The 20956-nt window shown below is 38.9% G+C and overlaps 1 protein-coding gene and 1 non-coding gene across 5 annotated transcripts in view; one reads left to right on the forward strand and one right to left on the reverse strand.

Annotated features, from left to right (window-relative positions):
- The window catches only part of Eea1 (early endosome antigen 1), a 116421-nt gene extending 103412 nt beyond the window's left edge, over nucleotides 1-13009 (forward strand). For 2 of the 4 annotated variants that reach the window (XM_076920052.1, XM_076920054.1), the window contains 7 exons: nucleotides 2477-2662; nucleotides 3431-3562; nucleotides 4798-4983; nucleotides 5613-5851; nucleotides 6307-6427; nucleotides 8602-8700; nucleotides 9673-9816. In XM_076920052.1, the coding sequence (XP_076776167.1) occupies nucleotides 2477-2662; nucleotides 3431-3562; nucleotides 4798-4983; nucleotides 5613-5851; nucleotides 6307-6427; nucleotides 8602-8700; nucleotides 9673-9795 (1086 nt within the window). In that variant the 3' untranslated portion in view covers nucleotides 9796-9816. Of the gene's footprint in view, nucleotides 1-2476; nucleotides 2663-3430; nucleotides 3563-4797; nucleotides 4984-5612; nucleotides 5852-6306; nucleotides 6428-8601; nucleotides 8701-9672 lie in introns of all 4 variants that reach the window. The other 2 variants (XM_076920055.1, XM_076920053.1) reach the window with 2 other exon arrangements.
- Nucleotides 7222-7284, reverse strand: LOC143436524 (U7 small nuclear RNA). Its single transcript, XR_013106488.1, has one exon. It is a non-coding gene; the product is annotated as a U7 small nuclear RNA (small nuclear RNA).
- Nucleotides 13010-20956: the final 7947 nt, after the last annotated feature.

A 20956-nucleotide genomic window follows, 5' to 3' on the forward strand; every position in this document is an offset into this window, starting at 1 on the left:
TCTAGGGTAGTCTCCCTTTGTGATTTCTTGATTGTTTCTACTTCCATTTTTATGTCCTGCATGGTTTTGTTCAATTCCTTCACTTGTAATTCTTTAAGTGATTTTTGTGTTTCCTCTTTAAGGGTTTCTACCTGTTTACCTGTGTTCTCCTCAAATTCTTTGAGAATGTTATTTATGTCCTTCTTAAAGTCCTCTATCATCATCATTAGAAGTGATTTTAAATATGAATCTTGCTTTCCTGGTGATATGGGGAATTCAGGACTTTCTAGTTTGGGAGAACTAGGTTCTAATGATGCCAAGTACCCTGGGTTGCTGATGCTTATGTTCTTGCGCTTGCCTTTTGCCATCTGTATCTCCTTAGTGCTACCTGCCCTGCCCCTGACTGGAGCCTGTCTTTACTATTATCTTGGTTGTATCAGAACTTTATGGGGTGGGTGTAACTACTGGGGTAAGCGCTGCGGCCCAAAATCTGCTCAGTGCTCTGGCCCAGACCAAAGGAAACCAGTGCTCCGGGCCAGGAGTGACTTCCTGGGTCCTTGTGGGTCCCAGTTAACCCCTGTTTGGGGTGAACGTTGCTGTCTGCTTACCTAAGATACTGCCTGGGTTAGAGTTCCTGGGAGTCCCGATTCCTCTGCGTTCTATGTGATTGGGGGCAGAGCTGCCATCTTGGATCTGCTCAGTTCCTGGGCCCAGACCTGAAGGAACCAGTGCTCTCGGGCATCTTGTTCTTTAGGTTAGGGAAGTTTTCTTCTATAATTTTGTTGAAGATATTTATTGGCCCTTTAAGTTGGGAATCTTCACTCTCATCTATACCTATTATCCTTAGGTTTGGTCTCTTCATTGTGTCCTGGATTTCCTGGATGTTTTGGGTTAGGAGCTTTTTGCATTTTTCATTTTCTTTGACAGTTGTGTTAATGTTTTCCATAGTATCTTCTGCACATGAGATTCTCTCTTCTATCTCTTGTATTCTGTTGGTGATGCTTGCATCTATGACTCCTGATCTCTTTCCTAGGTTTTCTATCTCCAGGGTAGTCTCCCTTTGTGATTTCTTTATTGTTTCTACTTCCATTTTTAGATCCTGGATAGTTTTGTTTAATTCCTTCACCTGTTTGGTTGTATTTCCTTGTAATTAATTCTTTAAGGGATTTTTGTGTTTCCTCTTTAAGGGCTTCTACCTGTTTACCATTCTTAAGGGAGTTATTTATGTCCTTCTTAAGTTCCTTCATCATCAACATGAGAAGTGATTTTAAATCTGAATCTTGCTTTTCCGGAGTGATGGGGTGTCCAGGGCTTGCTATGGTGGGAGAACTGCATTCTGACGATGCCAGGTAACTTTGGTTTCTGTTGCTTATGTTCTTGAGCTTGCCTTTTGACATCTGCTTGTCTCTGGTGTTACCTGCACTCACTGTCTCTGACTTGAACCTGTCTCTCCTGTTATCTTGGTTGTGTCAGGACTCCTCAGAGTCCACCTGTCTCTGTGATCGTGTGATCCTGAGATCGTGTGTGAAAGAGCTCCTGGGACTCAGGCTTCCTCTGGGATCCTGAGAGCCTATGATCCTGGGCGTGTTAGAGCTCCTGGGAGTCCAGCTTCCTCAATTGCTCTGAGTGCAACGGATCCTCTACTGCTCTGAGTACAGTGGTTCCTTTAGGATGGGTCAAGATATGGTGTCTTCACGGGAGCAGACCAACTAGGAGTCTACCCCAGCAAAAAGGCTCAACTGTATTTCTTTTTAAATTGTTTTCTTTCATTTCTCCACTAGTCTTTTCTCCAACCATATATGTGTTCTCTAGATATATTTGATATAGTGGTTACTTACCTGATATTCCTTCCTATTATAAGTAAATAAATACTCAGTAAATGATTTTAGATTATTTCTAGGGAACCTTCAGCGTTGTCTTCCCCCCAACCCCCGTTCCTTTTCCCCTCCCCATCAACCGTCTCCTGATACAAGGTCTCACTAAGCAGCTTTGGCTGACTTGGAATGTGCTATGTAGACCAGGCTGACAGCCAATTCATAGAGAGCCACATGTCTCTGGCTCAAGAGTGCCAGGATTAAAGGTGTATGCCACCAGGCCCAGCAGTTTTAGTCTCTTAAGATCCTAATTGTGCTGAAAAGGTCTTATTGCCTAGTATCCTTTTTCTGATTATTTTTACATTTATCTAAGCTCATGTGTATAAATATTCATGCTAGTATTGTACCTACCTACAGTATTTACTGCTTTGATTTACTGTATAAGTTTGTAGCCTGAAGGCATTGGGCTATACCAGACAGCCCAGGTCTGGAGTAGGCTACCATGTAGGTTTGTGTAACTACACACTTGACTGCTCACGTACAGATCTTCTAACAATGACATCCAGAGCATGTCCTCATCATTGACATGCAGTTATTTACTATTTGCTATTGTGCTTTTATTAACTGTTATGGTTTTTGAAATTTACTAATCATAATAATTTGAGGAAATAATTTTTTGTAAGTCTGTAGAAGAGAAGCTTACTCTGGCACAAGAAGACTTGATTTCAAACAGAAATCAAATTGGAAACCAAAATAAATCAATTCAAGAACTGCAGGCTGCCAAAGCTACTTTGGAGCAGGACTCGGCTAAGAAAGAAGAGCTGTTGAAGGAGCAGAGTAAAGCCCTTCAGGATGCTCAGTGGGAAAAGGTACCTCTTCTCTACCTTACCTCAGACTCTATCTTGGAGACCAGCTGCTCAACCTCCTAACGACTCAGTGGCTCTCCGAGGAACTGAGACTGTGAGACTGTGTGCAGTCCTTGGAGGTCCTGTGTCTCATCACTACTCCCTGTGGTGTCTGTCTATCCAGTTCGTACAGCGTTTGGTGGCTTTTATAAGCATGTTTTTCACTCCATAGAACGTTGTTATATTCCAAACTGGAATTCTCTTTAATTATAAAAATTGTCTTTTTAGGAGTGGGGATTGTGAAGCTGGGATGGGATTCATGATTCATGGCTCAAATTTAGACAGTTCTGACATACGATATTTAATTGGTGTTTAACTGCAAGGATTTTAGCTCATCTTGTTATAGTGTCAACTCTATTCCTAGCAGATGACTGAATTTTTAAAATTTTATATATTTATTATTTATTTATTTATAAACTATAAATTGAAAAGTCAACTCAAAATAGAGAACCTTATATAAAATCAGTAATAGTAATAAAAGTTGCAAAAATGGATAGTATTGCTCTATTTCTCAGTAGCCTCACTCTCCTAGGTACCGTTCACTTTATAGAATTTACCGAAACTATTTAATCTCAGTAGTGACATTATCAAGGTAAACAGGAAGGGAAGACAAATAGTCTGCTCTAGTTAACCTCAGGAGAGAGGTGCAAGCAGGGTCATAAACATCAACATTTTAGCACACTAACTTTCAAGAAAGTGGATACTTTATATTTATTTATGATTTCTCTACAGTCGGTGAAGGAAAAAGAACTGGTAACTGAAAAGTCTAAATTGGCAGAGGTGGAGGAAATTAAATGTAGACAAGAAAAAGAAATCACTAAACTCAATGAAGAACTCAAGTCCCACAAACAAGAAAGCATAAAGGTAGGTTAATATCACATCTTCCCTTTCATCTGTTGTGGTTTTGTTTTTTACATTTATGTGTATTAAATAAGAGAGACTGAGAAAGAACCCACTATGCGCTAGACAAGTTATTTTACTATTTTTGACAAATACTATGGCCAGAGTGCTCTTTATTGCATGATATCCAAACCCATATTGAAACCTACTTTCATTCTCTGATTACTGAATAAAGCAAAGCAGCTTCAGGGTGAGCTTAGATTGAAATGATAAAGTGGGACATTGATTTAGAAAGTTCTGTTTATAAGTAATAGTTTACGAACAAGTAGGACTTTAGATTTAATCTTATGGCTTAGCATTTTCTCCCTTAGAAACATGGATGGGGTGTTGGTTGCAGAAGCTCTGAACCATGTGCTTCATAAAGTGTTGTGCAGTTTCATGAGAAAGCTCAGGAGCTCTCTCTGGGGCTCCCCTGACAGCCGTCTATCTATGGCCTACTCACCTTTCACCTCACAGTTTGTCTCAGGTTCTTCTGTCCTTCAGTCTGTGTGTGACTCTGTAAATCAGTTTATACTCACAACATAATAAATACTATGTTTGATGCCTAAATGATTATCCAGTAAACACATGATAAGTGAGCAAACTGAAAGAAAGGTGTAGAGATGGGTTTTGGATGGTGTAATTAAAACACGGGTATGTAGAGCATCACCTCAGTGAAATTATTAGTGAGTAGGAAGTAAATATCTTGCATGTTAAATAAGTGGTTTGAAATACTGAACTTACAGACTCACTTATATCTGGTGGTGTGAAAAGTTAGATGAACTTCAGCTGTCATTTGACATATTGATTAAAAGTTGTCTTAGTGTGCTTTCTGTCTATCACATGCTGTGATAAAACACCATGACCAAAAGCAACCTGGAAAGGAAAGGGTTTGTTTCATTTTGTAATTCTCAGGTCACATTCTATCACTGAGGAAAGTCAAGGCTGGAGCCTGGCAGCCAGAACTGAAGCAGAAGCCATGACATGCTGTGTAGTGGTGTGCTCAGCCTGCTTTCTTACAGCACCCAGGACACTAGGCCAGGGGTGGTCCCACAGTCAGCTGGGCACACCCATATCAATCAAGAAGATAGCTCTCAGGTTTCACACAAGCCAGCTGGTGGTAGCATTTTCTCCATTGAGATTCCTTCTTCCCTTGTGTTGAGTTAAAGGAAAATTAGCCTGTACATAGAGATGATTTCTTTCTGGCTTTTTTTCAACAGGAAGTAACAAATCTCAAGGATGCCAAACAACTTTTGATTCAACAGAAATTAGAACTTCAAGGCAAAGTGGACTCACTGAAGGCAGCTCTTGAGCAGGAGAAGGAAAGTCAGCAGCTGATGAGAGAGCAAGTGAAGAAAGAGGAAGAGAAGCGGAAGGAAGAGTTTTCTGAGAAGGAAGCAAAGCTGGTCAGTGAGTTAACTTAATAGCAGCGATGTGTGTAAAGTGGAGCTCTGAGTCACTCCAGTAGGATGTTTCTGCCTAGAGATTGAGTGAACTGGGTGAAAACTGGCAACAGAAACTTTGGGTTGGAATTGCAATGACTGAAACCTGCTTTTCCTTCCCTGCATTGTTTTCCTCATAGGAAGCATCTGGCTTTCCTTTATTGAACTGACTTCAATCTCACCAGGTAGCTTTGCAGAATGTTCTAGCTGATCTGGAGGTTTGCATTATAGCTCTGGTGGTTGGAAAGAGGAGGGAGGGTGCACTGAGGCAAGAGAGCCTAGCTTTGTCAGCAGGACACTGTATTCCTCTTACCATGTGCATCTTCCCCAGTCCTGGCACACAGAAGAATCTCAAGTTGTGTCACATTATCTCTGTCTGCTGAGAACCTTGCAGACCCTCATTTCTGCATCACAGATTTTGATTAAGCCTATTTAAATTACTCATTTGGTTTGGAGAATTAGGATTTTACTGTATTAGAAAAAAATTGTTCTCCTGCCTCCTTCCTTTATCTTTGGCGTTTTGATTTCAATGAGTAGAAATATTATTTTGTACCACTTATATAATAACCTCCTTTTCCCTGTTTTTTTCTCAGCATTCTGAAATAAAAGAAAAGGAAGCAGGAATGAAGAAACATGAAGAAAACGAGGCTAAGCTTACCATGCAAGTCACAACATTAAATGAAAACCTGGGCACTGTGAAGAAGGAGTGGCAGTCTAGTCAGCGGAGAGTTAGTGAGCTTGAGAAGCAAACGGATGACTTACGGGGTGAAATTGCTGTCCTAGAAGCCACTGTTCAGAATAATCAAGATGAAAGAAGAGCACTATTAGAGAGGTGATTGATATCTGAAATTAGTACTTGCTGGGCATGAGGGTGGTGATGGTAGTCGTGCAGGCACTTTTAATTCCAGCCCTCAGGAGGCAGAGGCAGGTGGATCTTCGAGGCCACCTTGGTCAACAGAGTGAGTTCAGGACAGCCAGGGCTACACAGAAAATCCCTGTCTGGAAAAAAAGCCAAAAAAAAAAAAAAAAAAAAAAAAAAAGTTTCTATCTATTATAAATAATAGAATTATTGTTCACCTTTTCCAACTAGACCAAAAATTGATGGAAGTGTGTAACCCCTTCAGGTATGTAAACAGCCATTAAGAAAATCAGACTTTAAAAGAAATTAAATAGCTGAATTTAATGTATTATGTTTAAAATTACCAAAGTATTCCATTACTTCTATTCCAGAAAGGTCTTTAATGATTTCTTAAATATTAACTTTGTCTTTGCAATCTATTCTGTAAGATGTCTTAAAGGAGAAGGTGAAATAGAAAAGCTTCAGACCAAAGTTCTAGAGTTGCAAAGAAAGCTGGATAACACGACTGCAGCTGTGCAGGAGCTGGGCAGAGAAAACCAATCCCTTCAGGTAAGCTGCCTAGTGATTCTGGTACTTTCTTATCCTCCAGTTTCTCTCTCAGTGGAAATATACTTTTATCTTTAGGAAAAGCCTTCAGGGTTGAGGATGTAGCTCAGTGGTAGAGAACTTCCCTATCATATTCAAGGACCTGGATTCCTTCTCCAGTGCTGTATAACACAAAGAAAACCAAAAGGACAGTAAAATGCATGCTTAGTAAATGTTTTCAGATAAATACTGTCTGCCAAAGACCAGCTGCCTGGTCTGCCTGGTCTGCCTGGTCTGCCTGGTCTGCCTGGTCTGCCTGGTCTGCCTGGTCTGCCTGGTCTGCCTGGTCGAGAGAAGAGATGTTTGGGAGCAGCAAAACAAACGACTCAAAGTCAAATCGTGGGTCCAAGTTGACAGCCTATGTTCTCTTCAAGATGGTTTCCTAGATAGCTCTCTATAGATAGCTCTTGGCTCTGTAGTCTGCTCAAGACAGCTCTCTTGATACAGCTAGCTTTCTGTTCATGAGAGCTCTCTCTGCTTGAGACAGTTCTCTGCTAGTAAAAATTCTAAAAGTTCTCTCTTGGGAGAGAACTTTTTAAAAGTTCACAAATTTTCTAACCAGAGTCAGAAAAGCTGTTATAAAAGAACTTCCAACCAAGTCAGAAATCCTATTAGAAAATTTCTAGAAGTAATTCTTGGATTTTCTGATCACAATCAGAAAGCCAGAAAACAAGAGCTGTGTTAGTTCTTCAAGCAGTTCTCTGTGATAACTGCTAGAAGAAATTCTACAAGAGCTGTGTTTGTTCTCTGAGTAATTCTTGGGATTTCTGACCAAGGTAAGAAATCCTGTTAGAAAAATTCTAAAAGAGCTATGTTCACTCTTCAGAGATCTCCAGACAGCTCAGCTCTCCATAGAAAAAACAAAAACAACTCCCCCACCCTCAATCTTATCTTCTAGCTCCCCTCTTACAGACCAAAAGCCTGTTGCGGCCCTCTCCACTCCATGCTTGGCGGCCACTGTTTCCTGGCCCAAGCTGCCGCTCCTGTCTGCAGGTCAGGGTCTAGCGAGAGAGTGGGGATAAAGGGGAAGAGACATGAAGAATGGAGACAAGACAAAGGTTCTGATCAAGTCTCGTTTATTGAAGGGAAATCTGGGGTATTTATAGGCTTTTGCCACGTGCCTGCAAGGCAGCTGCCTCTGTTCCTTTAGATCTCTGAAATTCCTTATACAATTCATATTGCATGCTTATGTTTTGCATAGTTGAAAAATTACATATTTTAGAACTCATGTTTTTAGAGTTCTTTCCCACAGCCTTGAGGGCTGTCCTGGAGATCTCAGTGTTTACCATTTTGCTGAGACATTAGCCACACTCTCACCTCCTGTACTCCTGTACTCTCTGATTACCTTGGAGTGATTAACCTTGGCCAAGAAGACTTTTCTCATGGGAGGAGCCTGAAACTATCTACATTATTATACAAACAAGCCTATTACTGCAGCAACACTCACTTGATGGCTCTGTTCCTGAGAGTCAGGAACCATGAATAAGGCAACTGTCCTTGTAGAGATACTCTGTAGATTTTATGAGTAATTACCTAAAAGATAAAAAGGTAATTGATCCAGAGACCTCTTGTTTGAGAGTGACATCGTTCTAAGACTATCACAGAGAAAGAAAATTTAAAAATTCAGGGAAACAAAGAAATAGATAAATAAGTTGGTAGATATTTAAAGAAATGATCTCTGGCCAGGCATGGTGATGCAGATCTTTAAATCTAGCATTACATAGGAAGAGGCAGGGAGATTGCTTCAAGTTGGAAGGCAGCCTGGACTACAAATGGAGACCTTGTCTCATTTCAAGCAGGAGGAGGGGAGGGCAGTGGGAGCAGGGGAGCCAGGAAAAGCAAAAGTAAACAGAAAGTGGAGTGATCACAAGGGAAAATTTGTTTTTGTCACAACGAATGTAAGATTGCCACAACTTTAAAATTGCTAGAGCCTCTGAAAAATAAAATTTATTTAATTTTGTTTTGCCATTTAGATTTATGAATGTAGCTAGTCTGACAAATGGAATAATATTTCTGACTTTAAAATTTTGTTTTATATAGCATAAAGTCAAAATTTTGTAAATACCTGCGACAAATAACCAGTTCATCATTCTGTAAAATGTTATATAGTCTAATGTATCAACCCTTTTTAAAAACAGATCAAACACACACAAGCGTTAAACAGAAAGTGGGCAGAAGACAACGAAGTACAGAACTGCATGGCCTGTGGAAAGTGCTTCTCAGTCACTGTGCGACGGGTAAGGGACCCCAGAGCTGCGCTGGGAGCTCCTTAATGTCAGTCCATGCAGGCTAGGTTCTCCTTATCTTGTGTGTTGGAATTTTAGTTTTAAAAGTCAATCACTTTTTTTTTTTTGCACTGGCTATTCTCTGGAGCAGTTGTTTTCTGAAGTAGTGAATAGTCAACTTCTGTGTTTTAATTATATGTGAGTTGTTGCGGTAAATCTCCAACCCAAATAGGACCAGTCAAAGAAAACACAACTCAATAATTATGAATAGAAGCTGCACGCCTAGATTGGGCAGATTCACCACTACACTACTCTATTCCCCAGCTATGAGACCCCTTATAGCTTTTGGGTTTTCCAAGTCATGTGCTTATCCTTCTGCTCCTCCATTGTCGTCCTCTTCTCCCTTCGATCGCCCCCTCTTCTCACCAACCTTTATTTCTCCCCCTTCTCTGCCCAATCACTGGCTCTAGCCTTTATTTTAAAAATTAAGGTGGGCGGATGGTTCACTAGAAGTCACCAGTGTACTGATTCACTCCTCCTCTGCAGCCCCTCCCAGGAAAGGGGAATTAGCATCAAAATACAAGCCCAGGGCTATCCTCTACAGTGAGTTATTTTAAAAGAAGCAAAAGCAGAGCGATTTAAAGAAATGTACTATAAATAAGTCTTATGTTTAAATTTCAAGTGAAGATGGTGTTCCTGGGACTTTCGGTGAATAGGAAGAGTTTTTCATTTTATAGGAATACTTTAATGCTCCTATAAAAGGGCTTCCTAGAGTTCTCCAGAGGATTCTAGGATAGAAGCAAAGCCCATCTAAAATGTTACCACAGTGTGTGATCAGTTTACTGGTTAAGTTACATGGGGGATAAACTCAGATACTCACAGAGATATCATCAGACTCATCTGGTGCTTTGTAACAGTATGTAGCTTTATAAAGCTTATGCTATAGCTTCTGTGCTTGAAACTGTTTAATTTTTGTTTTACCAGCATCACTGCCGACAGTGTGGAAATATCTTCTGTGCTGAGTGTTCAGCCAAAAACGCCTTAACTCCTTCTTCGAAGAAGCCTGTTCGTGTCTGTGATGCATGTTTCAATGATTTGCAAGGATAACAGGTTACCACAGCTGCAGAGTAGTATCACACTAACATTAGATTTTTAATAAATTGATTTGGACTCTGGTTGCATACTAGGCCAAATTGGAATTCGTATATTTTGGAATGTTACCAGTATCAAGTAAAACTCTTCTATTTTTGTGAAACTTGGGTTCATCTTTAATTACTTTTTTCCATTAAACCCCTAAAACAGCTTTCATGCCAAGGTCAGAATTAGCCAATGAAATGTAAATAATCTTTGGACAGAAAATAGCAATGTATTTTTTTAAATATAATTTAATTATTCACAAATGATGAATACAATTCCTTAGCTTTTTTCTCTCAGATTATATGTACAGAATGTCTGGATGGTTTGTATCACTTGTTGCGGTTTTGTTGCACAGTGATTCTATTCTCTTGGTGGAGTCATGCAAAGGAATGTGACACTTTCTGTTTTCCTCCTGTATAGGTCTGTAATTATGTTGTTGTGTTATACATATACATACTTGAGTGTTCTAAATGCAGTTTATGCTAAATGATGTGTTAACTATGAATTCAAGTGTGGTTTTTGTTTGGGCAGTATTGATTAAATTCTCAAGTAGATTTGATAAACTCCTATGCAAAATTTATGGTACTTTGGGGATTGTATTCATAAAACTAGAGTTAATTTGCATTTATCTATCTTATTTCAGACACACACACACAGTCCCCTAAACAATTATATGAACGCCCCACCCCCACCCTGTGCTGGCCTGGTTTTGGATTTTGCTGGTAAAGTTTTCTGGAATGATCTCACAGCACAGCCTCGCTCCCTCCTCTCAGCATCTTTAGAAAGTTTGCTTTCTAACTTCATAGTGTAGCTCAGTCTCCCTGTAACTGTGCTCACAGTTTAGCCTTTTAAATAGGAACTGCTACTGCTACTGTCGTGTCAGTGAAGACAAAATCAAATGGTTAGGAAATAGTAAAATTCTTCTTTATACTTTCTTAACCTACTAGGAAGGAATACATTGACAGTTAGAAAGCTGGCTTCATGTCTCTGATGCGGGGTCCTTATTAACTGGGGATCTTTTCACTGAAAAAAATCGTGCTATGAGATCACACAACAGTACAGAACAGAGTCCATAAAGCCCCATACCTCCATATACCTACGAGCTCCTGAATTATGAAAATGCAGTTGCTAGACCCCTTAAAGGTCATTTGTCTGCCAACTGATACACTTGTTATTGGAAAAGCATCTAAAGACTGAACTTACTACATACTAGTTTTTAAATTATCTTTCTGAAGAAGAAATACAAAGTTACTCATTGAATCATTGTAGTCATTTAATAATAATAGCAGAGAAAGATAAGAGCTAATATTTCATTTGCAAGAAAGAATTTATAATACACATTGTTGTCAGGAGTATGCTAGGATCTTCATGTTTTTATGACATTTACAACATACACAAACAGTAAGAGACTGACATGTAATTTCTAATTATTAAGCAAAGTTAAATCCTGCTTTTGGTAATTACTAAGGACACTGATTATATCCCAGGACTTGGATAAATATATATCCTTGAGCTTATATACTGAAGTGATACAATGGCTCTATATTAAAAATAATAGTTGGGTAATATAGACTGAGCTGTTTATGCATTTTATATAATTGTGAATCCTTTTGGGTAGTCATAATTCTACATTTTTGTGTTTTGCATATAAATTCTTTGAAGTATGTTAGAAAAATGCAGATATTCACAGTACTACTTTGTGAAAATTCTGGACTAAAATATTTGTTCATTTTAGCCATTAATTGAAGATACTGAAGACTATTTTTGTGCATCCCCACTTCACAAAAAATAGGGGTGGCAACAAAGAAAATCATATGTGTTTATGGTAGTTTTCTTGTTTCCCCAATAATCTTATGTCATAGGTCCCAAATAATGTCACTACCACACACTACTATGCTGATGACACGGCGAAGTCAAACAAACCAGTGTTCCTCTTAACTATTCAGTATGGACCAGGAACAAAAACTTATGATTTTTTTCTCATTTACTTAAATAGTCTTGTGAGTTCTTTCTGGCTATACGTTTAGATGTTTGATAAATAGTATTGTATTGTCAGTGGGTTGGAGCTGCCACGTAAAGAGTTCCAGTTCTTGGGCATCATGCAAAATTGGCATCAAGTGTTGGCAAACTGCAAAGCCAAGCACAGACAGGGGAGTTAAAATCAGGTTGTGCTGGTGTATGTACAGAATATTTGTAATGGATAGCAGGTAAAGCTGCGATACTTGTTTTGAAGAAAGAAAAGAAGGAAACAAACACAAAAACCTCAGTGCAGTATACAAATAAACATTTTGTTCAACTACCTCTTAAAGTGGAATTAGCTAGTTTAATGGTTTCCTTATCGTAATATTAAATAGCAACTGCCAAATTTATGTTCCCATGCCTCTTAAAAGGTCTTCATGATTATTTTATATAGTTTTGAGGTCTTTATGGCTACTTTTTTACTCTTGCATTTGCATAAGATGTTTAGCCTCTAAGTGGAAGGCAAATGACAGCCGTATATTTTGATATTTGTGACCTGTTTAACTATAGCAGTTTTTTTTAATGCACTTTGGCTATAAAAACCATGGATAACTTGATCTATAAGGTTTAAATGTGCCATCAATTTAGTATTCCTAGACATAAGCTTGATGAATGATCTTCTATAATTATAATGTGCCACATTTTTTCGTGTCTTAATTGCCCATTGCCTGAATTTCAATGATCAAATTGTTATTGTTGCACATGTGAACACTGTGTATAAACTTCCTGAATTTATGTAAAGTTGTATAATATAGAATAAAAAACCCTCTGTGTTCTTTCTGTAAGAAGTAATGAACTTACTGTAACATGGTCCAGCCACAGGTCTGACAGTTTATGCTTCTCTGAATGAGATCACATATCCATAGCCTCTGTACATAATTTTGCATGAATATTTTCTCCTTTAGTTTTTGGGTTCATTATTTATATTGTGTTTACTACTTGTGATCATGTAGTTGTGCCTTATTTTGTGAAAGAATTTAGCTCATTAAATACTGCAATTTCTAATCTCAGTGATTAGAAAGTTACTGATTATAAATAAATATAACGAATAAATTGTAAGACAGCATTTAAATATGTATAAAGAGCAATGGAAGGATCCTTATTGAATTGCCACTTTTGTTTTTAATATGTTAAAGAAGATATTAAAGACCATTTCTTTATAGTAGATGTTATCCAATGACTATGATTGTTTTGCTTGCTTTAAAGGAGAACATGCTATTAGCTGTTTTTTTTAAAAAAAAAATCACCAAATATTAGGACTTTGCCCTTGGATACAATAGTGGCCATGTTTTAATGTTATATACCTTAAAATAGTAATTAAGTTCCTAATCTCAGGGGAATTCATTAATTCCATTTTGATTGAGATGTTCCCTCTTCATCTTTCAGACTAAGTTTGTAGAAAATGAACAGAACTAAAAAGAAATATTAAAAAAATATAATCAATGTGTCCTTTCATTGTATATATGTATGTTTGATACACAGTTGGACAAGTATTTAAAGTATTTAAAGATACTTTTGTGAAGATCCAGTACCCAAATGGTTGTTACCTTTTTCCTGTATCCTACTGTTCCAGAATGAATTATTTCCCTATTTAACTCAAATGTTCATTAAACTCTGAGGAATTTAGTATGCACATTCTTAAGCATGCGGTATATTATATAGTAGATGACATTTTGTGTGCTGTATAGAATTCATATTTCTAGGTGATTTGTCCTAGAGCTATTCGTATTTTTTCTCCTAATTTTTATGCTAACCTTCCCCTTAATGATATTTCCAGAGAAGACTAGTTCTTATGCATATAAATGTGTGATTTCTGGGCTAAAGGAATCTGGAAAGTTACCTCATCTAGTTTATTACTAAAACTCCCTGAAAGGTGAACATCAAACTTCCTTCTTAAAACCAATTTATATCGCCTCAAATTTCTCCATAAATCTTACCTTGCAAAAATCTATATAGCCTTTTTTGGACATCATTATTTTTAGTTCTACACAGATGCCATCTTTAGGAACTCACTAGATGTATGTTCTTTGTCTTCCCTCCCCTTGTTTATTTTTTTCCTGTTTAATTTTTTAAGATAGCATGGATATGAGTTAATGGGTTTGACTATGGTGTTTCATACAGATACGTCTTTATTCTTCCCCATCATTTGCTTCCTCTAACAGGTTATTGTTCCCGCTGCATTCCTCTGTTGTCCTGTACTCCTCAGGATGGTCTAGCACTCCTATGAAGGCTGCTGCTCCACTGGAATAGTGCTTTACTGGGCCTTGCATAGCAGCCTTTCTGCTGCACCCAGGTGAATTACTGCAGACAGCTCCCTCAAACATAAGTACTCTAGCCTTTACCTCAACATAATTAAATAAATCAACTAAGACTTTGGCTGTCTTAGGCAAATTTGATAAATTTGTTAGTTCCACTCTATAAATTACAAAAGCTACCATGCCTGAAATTGAACTTGTAGACTTTCACTGGTATATTCTGACCCTAAGGCCATTTTCTTGAATGAAATTAATAGTATATTCCTTCACAATAAATATATTAGTTCAAGTTGATTTTCTTAATAATTCTAGTGATGTTTTAAATACTGTTAGATGCAGTTAAGCAACTACAGTGTTAACACATGTACGCAATCAAATCCAGAAAATAATTTATGACAAACATCATCATTCTTCAGACAACGAAGCGAAGACAACATACCTCACTGTTTGAACTCTCGTGACAAAGTGCTAAGTGGTAAATGGAAAATAAATACTTATTTTCTTTCTTAAAACAGTTTAGCTTTCCCTCTAAGTTCTTTACTTTCAAGTTAGAACATTGTAAAAATACATAAAATAAACTAACTTGGAGAATAGGAATTTTAAAGCTGATATCAAAATATATACATTATTTCTTGATATATTCAAGTTTGAGGTAGGACTATAAAGCAGGCAATTTACAAGTGACCCAGGAAAGCTGGTACCATTAGTGTATGTGTCTAGAGCATGACGGTAATTCTAGTAATTCCCTCATCATTCACCCTTTGCATGTGTGTCACCCACTCATGCCTCTCTGTCTACATCAGACTGAAGCTCTAGAAGAGACTCTGGATATCCGTATACAGTCGTTAGAGACTCCTTGCAGAGTTCACTTTGTTACAGTCATTATTCCTCTAGACTTAGGACTCTCCTGGATCAAACTCTGAAGTTTTAGAGTGCATATTTTTTTTTCTTGTCATCACTAGATAGATGAGTGCTTTTTTAAAAGTTTAAATGAACAAACACCTTAGTCCCTAACCTGCAAAGAGAGTTTACCATTTTAGGTCCCTAAACCTCAGTGGATTGTGAAGGTAATGTAAAGAAAGAAAGGCTTCTTGACTCTTGGTTCAGCCAGAAGTTCCCATTGTTACTTGTGCTATCCATGTTTTCTGTGGAAAAGGAAGTGTGTGTGTGTGTGTGTGTGTGTGCGCGCGCGCATTCGAATTTTTAACTGAAAATCTCTCACATATTTATACTAATAGTCCCCTTTGTAATTGTTGATTTTCTTCTTTCTTCTTGACTTCCACTATAAACAGGTCTGATCAGACAGGAAATTCCAAATGGAGTAAACTACTTTGGTATGCAAGTTGGATAGATAGGCTTGAGCAGTAAGATAGGAGCTGTAGTATTCAAAGCTGAGTAAGTAGAAATATTGGTACTGAGAACATAAATCGTTAGAAAGCTGAATTTCTTGAATACCAATGAAAAAGTAATTTGTTAATTAATGGCATAGTTTTTAAAACACCCTGATGTGGGTGACCTAGCAGATTGAGTTCTTAGGATTAATGCAAGCCAGGAATGATGGTAAACATCTGTAATTGTAGAACTTGGGAGTCTGAGACTGGAGGATCATGAATTTGATGATAGCTTGGGCTATGTAGCAAGTTTTAGATCTCTTGGGCCACATAACAAGACTAGTTCTTAAAAACAACAACAACAACAACAATAATAATAATAATACTATATTACACTTATTATCTGGCCATGTTGTTGCCTTGATGGAAAACTTACAAGAAGGACAATGACGGGAACATTTAAAAGATAACCAGGTCGGGGTCAGTCAGTTACTCATTTTTCTCCATAGCTATAAGAACAATGGTCTAGTTTCAAAGACTGAAGAACAGGCTTGTTAAAGTTCATTGAGCCAAGCTTACTGCCGTCTCAGGTTACACGTTGGAGATGATTACACGTTATTTTTATTTAGCAGTTGATTATAGCATCTAAAAAGTGAGTTAATGTGATCCAAAGCACTTATTTCCCTTATGAAAAAAGCTGAGGAACAGAGGCAGCTGTTGGTTGTGTGGCAGGCGAAAGCAAGGGAGGCTGTGTGCTCTGCAAGTGAGGTTTCTGAGGAGGATATGGACTATCTGCAAGTGAGGTTTCTGAGGAGGATATGGACTATCTCTGCAAGTGAGGTTTCTGAGGAGGATATGGACTATCTGCAGGTGAGGTTTCTGAGGAGGATATGGACTGTCTCTGCAGGTGAGGTTTCTGAGGAGGATATGGACTATCTGCAGGTGAGGTTTCTGAGGAGGATATGGACTGTCTCTGCAGGTGAGGTTTCTGAGGAGGATATGGACTGTCTCTGCAGGTGAGGTTTCTGAGGAGGATATGGACTGTCTCTGCAGGTGAGGTTTCTGAGGAGGATATGGACTGTCTCTGCAGGTGAGGTTTCTGAGGAGGATATGGACTATCTGCAGGTGAGGTTTCTGAGGAGGATATGGACTGTCTCTGCAGGTGAGGTTTCTGAGGAGGATATGGACTGTCTCTGCAGGTGAGGTTTCTGAGGAGGATATGGACTGTCTCTGCAGGTGAGGTTTCTGAGGAGGATATGGACTGTCTCTGCAGGTGAGGTTTCTGAGGAGGATATGGACTATCTCTGCAGGTGAGGTTTCTGAGGAGGATATGGACTATCTCTGCTCTTTCCAACATCTACCTTCTCTAAAGTTGGAGGCGAAACACACAAAACATTCCTTTCACCTTTAAAAATCAAAAACTTGCAAAATGAAGATACATACTCAAATGTTTTCCATGTGGGCTTATAATAAGAATTCTGCTATACACTGTCAATATCTTTTCATATTGTATATGTAAAAAAACAAACAAACAAAACAGCATTTCTCAGCCCCCAAACTAGAAAACAGTATTACAAAGACAGGAAAATCATTTAATATGCGCTCCAAACAATTTCTTAGTACAAGAACCTGGGGTTCCCCTTTTATTTGGATAGAAAATGGTTTCAGAGGACAAGCTAAGCATGATCAGGAAATTTCCTGTTTGCATATGTAAATTTATATAATAAAAATAAAAGAATTAGTGTGATTGCTTTTTGCCCCCACCACTCCTTTTAAAATTTTATTCTTCAAGGAGATGTCATACTAAAACAAGGCTTGTAAATAGGGTGCTGGGGAAAAAAAAGCAAAACCACCAGACACTTCCCAATGAGTCAAGAAAAAAATAGAACTATTGGATGCAAGTGCAATACATTATAAAATTAGATGAAATGTGAAGTAGAATGAAAAGAAAGGCAACTTTGTGTTTCAACAGCTGTTTGTTCTGACAGGTTTTTTTGTTTTGTTTTTTGGGGTTTTTTTGTTTTGGTTTGGTTTTTTTGGTTTTTGGTTTTTGGTTTTTTGAGACAGGGTTTCTCTGTGTAGCCCTGTCTGTCTTGGAACTCACTCTGTAGACCAGGCTGGCCTTGAACTCAGAAGTCCGCCTGCCTCTGCCTCCCAACATTTTCTGACCAGTCTTGAGAAGACAGAAGACACTGAGACAACAGGACAGAATCTTCTATGTAAAGCAGGATTTCCAAGTGGAGGTCTCTTCCTTGGATTTCTAAGTAGATATGAGAGGTAAAATTCTGCAGTTTATACATTCTTTCTGTATTTGCTAATCTTTGAAGAACCACAGCAGGCCTATTTCTTGGTCTCAGCAAGTCCTGAACAAAAACAAGTAACACGCTCTCTTCAGGATCATTGCTGCCTGAAGTTTGTAAATTTACCTCAGACCTAACTGAGCTAGGTTGGCCTTTGTTTCTGAATCAAATGCAATGGAGACTTTTCTTACTAGCAGGAACTGTTTCTGCATTACAGATGATACTGGCAGTATTCCAGACCTCATTACTGCCTCAGTCTACAGGGAAGTCAGGTGATGTGAGATCAGAAACCCAGGTTCTCTGGGATGAGACGATGACAATTTAAATGTATTAAGCAACTTCCTAGGAAAATGATTTGGCTGTTTTTACTCATGAGTCTCCTGTGGCAAGTGGGGCTTCAAGACATCATGTTGCTATTGGCTTATGTTTGGAATCTACCATCCTCAAAACCTGAAACTGAGTTCCAGTTGGTATTCATGTTTGGGGATAATATGGACATAAGGGGCTTCATAAATCAAAAGAACCTGGTCTAGCCACGTGTATAAAGCCCAGTCATGAGGCAATGTAAGAACCAGATCGTTTTTTAACGTATTTATTGCAAATGTGTCATTTAAAGCAACAGCAACGAGTCACCTAATTCCTACTTAGACATGAGCAACTGGGAAGGAAATTTGGCTAGTTTTTCCCATCACAGTCTTACATGTGATACAGTTGTAGTTTGGAATCAAGTGTCCCTTTGGTGCCCATATTTCCCACTCTAAAGCTTCTCTGCCTTATTCAAACAATCACAACATCAGAGGAACAGCAATATGTTAAAAGGGGACAAGATGTGCTAGTTACAAATTGGAACACTAAAAGGGTGAATGGGCCTCTAAGTATTATGAGGAAATTTTACAAAAAACAGAAAAATAAAATCCGCCAAGATAACGTCCACCAAGATAACTCACTGAAAGCAAATGTCTTCTAAAGTCCAGTTCTCAACTCTGGCAGGGCTGTGATCCAGTTGATCCCTCAGCCAAAAGGAGTCCTACTGGAGGTCACCGCATTGTCCTGCATGCAGGACTCCAGAATCGTTCATGATAGCTGCTATAGTCAGAGCTATGATGTGCTATACATCTTTGAGTAGGGACACAGCTTGCCCAACACACACCAAGCAACATTTCCAACATTGCTCGTAAAAGGCTCTGGCTTATGCAGGCTTTGTCCTATGTATCCTGACCAAGCCAACTGTCTTAGTCAGGGTTTCTATTACTGCACAAACATCATGACCAAGAAGCAAGTTGGGGAGGAAAGGGTTAATTCAGCTTACATATTCACTTTGCTGTTCATCACCAAAGGAAGTCAGGACTGGAACTCAAGCAGGTCAGGAAGCAGGAGCTGATGCAGAAACCGTAGAGGGATGTTTCTTACTGGCTTGCTTCCCCTGGCTTGCTTAGCTTACTCTTACAGAACCCAAGACTACCAGCCCAGGGATGGTACCACCCACAAAGGGCCCTCCCCCGTTGATCACTAATACAAAAAAAAAATGCCTTAAAGCTGGATCTCATAGAGGCATTTTTTTCAACTGAAGCTCCTTTCTCTGTGATAACTGCAGCTTGTGTCAAGTTGACACAAAACCAGCCAGTGCACGAGCTCAGTCAGTCAACAGGGTCTCACGGGAGGGAGTGGGGATTGAAAAAGAAGAAAAACAATTAGATAAATTATAACATGACTCCAGCCAGTGCTGAGGCTGAAGCAGCTTTATTTTTTCCCAGTCTGCTTTTATATCCTTCGAGGTACATCCAAAAAACATGATCAGTTTTTAGATCAAAGACAAAGTAATCAAGCGAAGTGGTGAACAAGGAGATCACACAACATAGTAAAGTAGTAGGTGAAAGGATCGCAGAAGGTAATGGTGAAATAAAGTAGCAGGCAAAGCCCCATGGTCACTGTTTCTGATATTCTTATCTGAGCCTACTGCCTTGTCCGGGCCCGGTGACAAATACAAAATTCCTAGAAGCAGCATCAAAAGCTCGCAACAGCATCCTATACTACATTTAGATGTTAAACTATTCCCCATTGCTCAAATGTCAAAGACTTGATCCCTAGAATGACAGTACTGTGGTTGGAGAGTAGGTGAACCTTTAAGAGGTGGGACTTGGTGGGAGGTCTTTGGATTGATGTCTTCCTGAAGGGGATTGTGAGACCCTGATTAATTCATATTCAGTCTTTCTCCTCTCCAATGAGATGAATGGTCTTTGATTACATGTGCCCTGGCCATGACACCCACCACCCACCACCACAAGTCTGGAAAGCTGACAGACCTTGATAGACCATCATGGGTTCCAGACAAATTAAACACAAAAGTTCTTATACCTCTTAGTGTCATCTTTCAGTCTCTATTACTGAAAGTGTGACACAAGGCATGAGCTTCCGGTGTGGAGCCTCAAGGGGTTGCATTCCATCAGGAATTAGTGTATCGGAGACATTTAAGCATACTGCTCGGCTGCAGGCCATAACTAAGTGTGCTCGCTGTGGATTTGATCAGTCATTCACTGTTCAAGGTTGCTCTGCTATGCTTGGGCTGGTTCACTGCCACAGGAGTGGAAATCGATGGAATTCTGCCTCCTTCTCTTCCCGTGGTCAGGAATTCATGCCATCCCCCCCCCCCCAAAAGGAAAAGGACAAAAAAATCAATATGAGGTTGGTTGCAAATAAAACATTGCTGGATGATGCAAATTCACACATACCTAACGTGGAGGGGATCAATGCTTTTGACTATTAGTTTGTTTAGTGGAATGGGCTGATGAAGCATTGTGGCTTTTACTATAGCTTGCAGGTCAGGAGTTAGTGAAGGGCACATTAAACCAGTATCCCAAACCTCTGAGTTTCTAGAAACCGAGATGAAGAGTGCAGTGTGTTAGGAACAAATATAGATGCTCTTGCCTAATGTTCACATAAAGCAGTAGATACTTAGAAGCGAATCCGTTGACATCTAGCTTAGTACTCACTGTAAATCTTGAGCTTTCTCACTTAAAGCAAAGCGCTTCCAATTCCTGGGTCAGCTGCTTGACTAAATAATGATTGTCATCCACAAGTGAGACATCAGCATCACATCATTTAGATGGGCTTCATTGCCAGGACTTTAATCTGCCTCAGAGGAAGTAGGTAGAAGAGTCTCCTATTATGCCTATGCATGGGATCTAATATGAAATTGTAAGTAGCTTGCAAGCCCTAGAGCATAATT

The sequence above is a fragment of the Arvicanthis niloticus genome, chromosome 22 (assembly GCF_011762505.2).
Source record: "Arvicanthis niloticus isolate mArvNil1 chromosome 22, mArvNil1.pat.X, whole genome shotgun sequence".
Taxonomy (NCBI): Eukaryota; Metazoa; Chordata; class Mammalia; order Rodentia; family Muridae; genus Arvicanthis; species Arvicanthis niloticus.